The sequence below is a fragment of the Triticum urartu genome, chromosome 4A (assembly GCF_056163025.1).
Source record: "Triticum urartu cultivar PI428250 chromosome 4A, HENAU_Tu73, whole genome shotgun sequence".
NCBI classification, from domain to species: domain Eukaryota; kingdom Viridiplantae; phylum Streptophyta; class Magnoliopsida; order Poales; family Poaceae; genus Triticum; species Triticum urartu.
In genome coordinates this window covers 531,997,478-532,004,929 of record NC_141876.1, presented here as the reverse complement: position 1 = coordinate 532,004,929, position 7,452 = coordinate 531,997,478, and the positions used below count along the sequence as shown (strand labels likewise).

The 7,452-nt window shown below is 49.4% G+C and overlaps 1 protein-coding gene across 1 annotated transcript; it reads left to right on the top strand.

Annotated features, from left to right (window-relative positions):
- Nucleotides 1–579: 579 nt before the first annotated feature.
- On the top strand, nt 580–6,648 carry LOC125552546 (ABC transporter C family member 3). Its single transcript, XM_048716147.2, has 10 exons — nt 580–3,091; nt 3,168–3,254; nt 3,339–3,968; nt 4,054–4,218; nt 4,306–4,600; nt 4,699–4,913; nt 5,213–5,518; nt 5,625–5,688; nt 5,825–6,064; nt 6,181–6,648. The coding sequence occupies exons 1-10, from the start codon at nt 731–733 to the stop codon at nt 6,282–6,284; spliced, it is 4,467 nt and encodes a 1,488-aa protein (XP_048572104.2). The 5' UTR covers nt 580–730; the 3' UTR covers nt 6,285–6,648.
- The last annotated feature ends 804 nt before the right edge of the window (nt 6,649–7,452 follow it).

Here is a 7,452-nt window from a genome sequence, read left to right as displayed (position 1 = left end):
CAACAAGTGGTGGGCGTAGTTGCTAGGGTGGTTGCGGAGATGGCCGGCTGCTGGTCCTCGTCGGCCGATGTGCCCACCCGTTGTTGGGCGCGAGGAAGGAGCTGTTGTAGGGGGGAGGGGTTGTTTGCTTTTATTTTTTTAGATCTAAGGGGGTTTATATGAATGTTTTGTCAAGTCGGCTTCCGGTAATCCGGCTCCATTTATGCTTTTTGCAAAAAGTTTATTGAATGCGCGGCGTTTTTTTTAAAATATGACCTCATAGTTTTGTATAAACGATGTTTCACATGTGATGGTTTTGTGTAATTAACTCGGGCGAACGAAGACCGAGAGCTCGCGCCACCGGCGACAATGTCCAAGATATCGCCGCGCCGCCAGCTGACGACTAAGTGATTGACCCGCCGCTGCTGATTGCCAACAGCTCAGTTTCCGTCGAGCGGGAGACGCCGCCGACGAGGAGAGCCTGCTGTGGTGGTGGTGGCTCACCGCGTATATCCTCGCCAGGCCGTCACAGAGGGGCTCAACCAGGTCGTCCGTAGCATGTGCAGCATTATTTCGTGGGTTGGCCCACGGGGGGTGGTGTCTGCAGCCGCCTCGTCGGCTCGTCGCCGTCAAGACTCTTCCGCGCACCCGCCACGCACGTGCCGCCGGCCATCCTATATAACCCTCGTCGCCGTCACGACTCTTCCGCCGCGCACCCGCCACTCACTCAGCCATCAGCCTGCACCCATCCATGCCCATCGCGGCAGCGATGGCGGGCCAGAAGCAGCCCGCCCTCCCCTTGGTCCTGCGGCCGCTGCTCCTCCACGGCGTCGGCGCCGGGGCCCACCTCCTGCTCGCGCTCGCCGTCGCGGCCCGGCTCCTCTTCGCCTCCGGCCGCCGCGGCAAGGACACGGCCGCCCCGGCCCCGGGGAGAGGCAGTGGCATCCGGTTCCGGTGGGGCCAGGTCGCGGTGCGCGCCACGTGGGCGCTGGCGGCGTCCGAGCTCTTCCTCGCCGCCTACTCGGTCGTCTCGTGGTACCTCGACAACAGCGGCGGCGGCGGGGCCGAGGTCACGGACGCCGCGGCGCGCGCGGTGGCGTGGCTGCTGCTCGCGGCGTACCTGCAGCTCGAGTACCGCGGCCGCGGGGAGGAGCGGTTCCCCGCGCCGCTCAGGCTCTGGTGGGCGCTCTTCCTTCTCCTCTCTGTCCTCGCCGTCGCCGTCCACGCCGCGACCAGCCTCTGCTACGGGCTTCCCGTGCCCGCGCTTCCGTGGGCGCGCGACGCCGTTGAGGTCATCGCGGCCGTGGCGCTACTCGTCGCCGGGTTCTCGGCCAAGAGGGCGGCGACGACGACGGGCGGCTCTGCTTCCGAGGAGCCTCTGCTCAACGGCGCGAGCGACGACGACACCGTCGATGCTTCCCTCTTCACGAGCGCCGGCTTCCTCAGCGTCCTCACCTTCTCCTGGATGAGCCCCCTGTTCGCAGTCGGCCACAGGAAGACCCTCGGCCTCGACGACGTCCCGGACCTCGATCACGGCGACAGCGTGGCGGGCCTGCTCCCCTCGTTCAAGACGAACCTGGAGGCGCTCGCCGGCGACGGCTCTGGCTCTGGCCCGAAGTTCACCGCGTTCAAGCTCACCAGGGCCCTTGTGCGCACCGTGTGGTGGCACATCGCGGTGACCGCGCTCTACGCGCTCATCTACAACTTGGCCACCTACGTTGGCCCATACCTCATAGACTCCCTGGTGCAGTACCTCAACGGCGACGAGAGGTACGCCGGCAAGGGGAAGCTCCTTGTTGTCACATTCATCGTAGCCAAGGTGTTTGAGTGTTTGTCACAACGGCACTGGTTCTTCCGGCTACAGCAAGCCGGGATACGTACTCGGTCCGCGCTCGTCTCCGTCGTGTACCAGAAAGGGCTCTCTCTGTCCAGCAGCTCGAGACAGAGCTGCACGAGCGGGGAGATGATCAACATCATCAGCGTGGATGCCGACCGAGTCGGGCTCTTCTCATGGTACATGCACGATCCCTGGCTGGTACCTCTCCAAGTAGGCCTGGCATTGTTCATCTTGTACTCCACCCTCGGGGTAGCCTCGCTTGCAGCGCTCGGTGCCACCATCGCGGTCATGCTTGCAAATGTGCCTCCGATGAAAATGCAGGAGAAGTTCCAGCAGAAGCTGATGGACTGCAAGGATGTGCGGATGAAGGTGACATCTGAGATCCTGCGTAACATGAGGATTCTCAAACTGCAGGGGTGGGAGATGAAGTTCTTGTCCAAGATCAATGACCTCAGGACGACAGAGACAAGCTGGCTCAAGAAGTACCTTTACACATGGACCGCGGCCACCTTCGTGTTCTGGGGTGCCCCGACCTTCGTCGCTGTGGCAACCTTTGGAGCTTGCATGCTCTTAGGGATACCATTGGAGTCAGGGAAGGTGCTGTCTGCATTGGCCACGTTCCGGGTGCTTCAAGAACCAATATACAACCTTCCTGACACAATCTCGATGATGATCCAGACCAAGGTGTCTCTTGACAGGATAGCATCTTTCCTATGCCTTGAGGAGTTTCCGACGGATGCTGTGGAGAGGCTACCAAGTGGTAGCTCCAATGTTGCAATTGAGGTCAGCAATGGGTGCTTCTCCTGGGACGGCTCACCTGAGCTGCCAACGCTGAAGGACCTGAATTTTCAAGCTCGGCAAGGCATGCATGTTGCAGTCTGTGGGACGGTCGGCTCTGGGAAATCAAGCTTGCTCTCTTGCATTCTTGGTGAGGTGCCAAAGCTATCAGGGGAGGTCAAGACTTGCGGGACAATGGCGTATGTCAGCCAGACGGCATGGATACAGAGTGGCAAAATTCAGGACAACATACTGTTCGGCAAGGAGATGGACAGTGAGAAGTATGACAGTGTCCTTGAGTGGTGTTCTCTGAAGAAAGATTTGGAGATCTTGCCATTCGGCGACAAGACAGTCATTGGAGAGCGAGGCATTAATCTTAGTGGCGGGCAGAAGCAAAGGATTCAGATAGCCCGAGCTTTGTATCAGGATGCCGACATCTATTTGTTCGATGATCCGTTCAGCGCAGTCGATGCTCATACAGGATCCCACCTTTTTAAGGTATAATACATGCTTTTCTTTTTTTGTTCAATAGGAGTTTTGAGAACACCTTTCTTAAGGTTTCTTCCATTTGCAGGAATGCTTGCTTGGGGCTTTGGCTTCAAAAACAGTGGTTTATGTCACTCACCAGATTGAGTTCCTGCCTGCAGCTGATCTTATTCTGGTGAGAATTTCATTGGCAAATGTTTCATGTAAATTTTATTGCCATAAATTGTTCGGCTGTCTTTATAAGGTAATTTTAATGTAGGTAATGAAAGGCGGGAGAATAGCACAAGCAGGCAAATACAACGATATACTTGGTTCAGGGGAGGAGCTAATGGAACTGGTTGGTGCTCACCAGCATGCTCTCACAGCATTGGATGTGATTGATGTTGCTAATGGAGGCAGTGAGAAATTATCTTCAAGCCTATCCAGGTCATTGTCATCAGCTGAAGAGAAAGATAAACAAAATGGCAAAGAAGACGGTGACAAGGTTCAAAGTGGGCAGCTGGTGCAGGAAGAAGAAAGGGAAAAAGGCAGGGTGGGGTTCTGGGTATACTGGAAGTACCTCACATTGGCTTACGGCGGAGCTCTGGTACCATTCGTGTTGATAGCACAGCTACTTTTCCAAGTACTTCAGATTGCTAGCAATTACTGGATGGCTTGGGCTTCTCCTGTATCAGAAGACGCCGAGCCTCCGGTGAGCACGTCGACACTGATCTACGTTTTTGTGGCATTGGCTGTTGCAAGTTCCCTGTGCATCCTCGTAAGGGCATTGTTTGTTGTCACAGCTGCATACAAAACAGCAACTCTGTTGTTCAACAAGATGCACATGGCCATATTCAGAGCTCCTATGTCTTTCTTCGATTCCACTCCAAGTGGGCGCATCTTGAATAGAGTAAGTCATTTGCATCTCCTCAAATTTCCTGGGAAGTTTGATTTGTTTACTTCGAATATTGCTCACTCAAGATTGAACTGCTTAGGCTTCAACTGATCAAAGTGAAGTGGATACATACATTGCTAACCAGATGGGTTATGTTGCGTTCTCCATCATACAACTAGCTGGAATTATTGTGGTGATGTCTCAGGTAGCATGGCAGGTGTTCGTTGTTTTCGTTCCTGTAATCATTATCTTCTTGTGCTACCAGGTAATTTAATCTATTTAATATTTATTCTTCATGTTGTTTTAACTGCAAGATCAGCACCTTATTTATACATATATAAATTTTTTGCAGCGCTATTACATTGAGACTGCCAGAGAGCTGCAAAGGCTGGTAGGGGTTTGCAAAGCTCCTATCATACAACATTTTTCAGAATCAATTAGTGGATCAACAACCATCAGAAGTTTTGGCAAAGAAAATCAGTTTGTATTAACTAATAGCCATCTAATAGATGCCGACTCTCGACCGAAATTCTACAATGCTGCAGCAATGGAGTGGCTTTGTTTCCGCTTGGATACGCTGTCGTCCTTTACATTTGCATTCGCTTTGATATTTCTGATCAGTCTACCAACTGGTATCATTGACCCAGGTTAGGATGTTACTAGTTTGGAAAAATATTCGAGTAATGGTAGCAGATTAGATGTGACTTGATATGGGCTTGCAACTAAATCTATGTTCTGCTTTCAGGTATTGCTGGTCTCGCGGTCACCTATGGGCTTAACTTGAACATGTTGCAAGCATGGGTTGTCCGGAGCATGTGCAATTTGGAGAACAAGATCGTATCAGTAGAAAGAATTCTGCAATACATAAGCATTCCTGAAGAGCCTCCACTTTCAACGTCAGGAGATAAGTTGCCCCATAACTGGCCATCAGAGGGAGAAATTCAGCTTCGTAATCTCCATGTAAATACCCTTTTCTTTTTCCTCTTGTTTAATTATGTTCTCCTTTTCTTTTACCGTGTTGTTGCACAGAAATTTCATATTTTTGCCATTGTGAGTGAACTGTTAGAAATCCAGTCTGATGGGAAACGAATTGCAGATTCAGTGTTTTGCCAAATGAGAAATGAACAATTTATGCTACTCCCTTCGTCCCATAATATAAGAGCGTTTTGACTTTTGACACTACACTAGTATTAAACTCTTATATTATGGGACGGAGGGAGTAGATAGTGCAGATCCTTTAACTTCTCAACTTTCTGCAGGTGAGGTATGCCCCACAACTACCATTTGTTCTGAAGGGCCTTTCAGTCACTTTCCCTGGAGGCATGAAGACCGGTATTGTTGGAAGAACGGGCAGTGGTAAATCAACACTCATACAGGTCCTATTCCGTATTGTCGAGCCTACTGTGGGTCAGATACTGGTAGATGGTGTTGACATCTGCACCATCGGGCTGCATGATCTGAGATCTAGACTTAGCATCATTCCGCAAGATCCAACGATGTTTGAGGGAACTGTGAGGAGCAACCTTGACCCTCTTAACGAATACAACGACGATCAGATCTGGGAGGTACTTTCGCTTTCACATGCTTCATTTCTTGCCAGTCCTCAAATACTTCCACACTAATCAAGAACTTGTTGTGAAGTTGTAGTCTGAATCTTTTGCTCCATTTCAGGCCTTGGATAACTGTCAGCTGGGAGACGAGGTCAGGAAGAAGGAGCTGAAGCTCGACTCACCAGGTCTGATGTGTGATATGTTCATTTTCAGTCATGCAGTTGAAAGTCTGAAACTTAATTTTCTTCCAAGATTCGAAAACTATATCACGTGCTACTGCTTCTTCTGTAAACTGAAAAATCATGCTATATTGCCTTGCAGTGATAGAGAATGGAGAGAACTGGAGCGTGGGGCAGCGCCAGCTTGTGTGTCTTGGCAGGGTGATTCTGAAACGAACCAAGATACTGGTTCTGGACGAAGCCACTGCTTCAGTGGATACCGCGACAGACAACATGATTCAGAGAACGCTGCGTGAGAATTTCTCGGAGGCGACGGTCATCACGATCGCGCATCGGATCACCTCGGTCCTTGACAGCGACATGGTCTTGCTCCTCGACGACGGTCAGCCATCAGCCCATTGAAACAAATCATAATCGCGCCTTGTTAATTCTTCTAATCCCATGTGTTTGGCATATCTGTTCTTGTTGGTCTGACAAAAACCGTGCTAATCTTTGCAGGTGTGGCCGTGGAGCGTGACACGCCGGCCAAGCTGCTGGAGGACAAGTCGTCTCTGTTCTCGAAGCTTGTAGCAGAGTACACGATGAGAGCGACGCACACGTAGCGAACGAGTGGATCCTCCAGCCGTTCTTCCACGCCATTGAGGCTCCTTGAGTGAGTCTGGCTGTCGCTGATGTTGAACATTGTATATGTGTAGGATTGTGTGCGTGTAGTGTATGGTTGTTGTAAGTTGTTGTAAATACTGTTAGGCCGAAGAGATGTGATCCAGGTTGTTAGCTAACTTGCGGATCAATCCTTGGCCTAACTCCCGTGTAAATCCTATCGGCCTTGGAGACACGCGCGTCCCTGCTAATGCATACTTCCTCCGGTCCTTTTTACTCTGTATATAAAAATTGTCTGAAGTCAAACTTCGCAAAGTTTGACCATATTTATATGAAAAAATATCAACATCTATCATGTTAAAGTTATACAGTATGAAACTTTAAGTCATGACGCATCTGCTGGTATTGATTTCATGTTATGAATGTTGATGTTTTTTTTATAAAGTTGGTCAAATTTTACGAGGCTTGACTTCAGACAAATCTTATATGCGAACTAAAAAGGACCGGTGGGAGTACGCTTAAGCCTCACCTTTTTCACATGGTGTATACTCTCTCCGCTCCTAAATATTTGTCTTTCTAGAGATTTCAATAAATGACTACATACAAAGCAAAATGAGTGAATCTACACTCTAAAATATGTCTACATACATCCATATGTTATAACCATTTAAAATGTCTAGAAAGACAAATACTCCCTCTGTAAACTAATATAAGAATGTTTAGATCACTACTTTAATATTCTAAATGCTCTTATATTAATTTTACGGAGGGAGTATTTGAGAACGGAGGGAGTATAAAGCTAACCTCTTCCATCGCATCTAGGTCATTTCGTCTTCAACCTCCGTCGCCATGGCCAAGCATTCTTTTTTGGGGATTAGAGAGAGGGAAAAGGAGTTCATACTTTGAAGATGAACTCTTACATGATAATACCCTTGAATGAGCTCGTAAAAATATTGAGCAATTATATCCGCACAAGCTTTAATAAATGTGGCATTAAATTAATCAGGTCCAGAAGCTTTATCAATAGGTAAAAGTTTAACAACTTCATTGATGAAAAGTTCTTCCAGGCATTGCAACTCACTAGATTCATGATGGTGTGTGTTTCTGCGTCCGTCTATTTAGAATGTTGTATGATAAAGCTTTACAAATTTTTGTACAACAGAAAGAAGC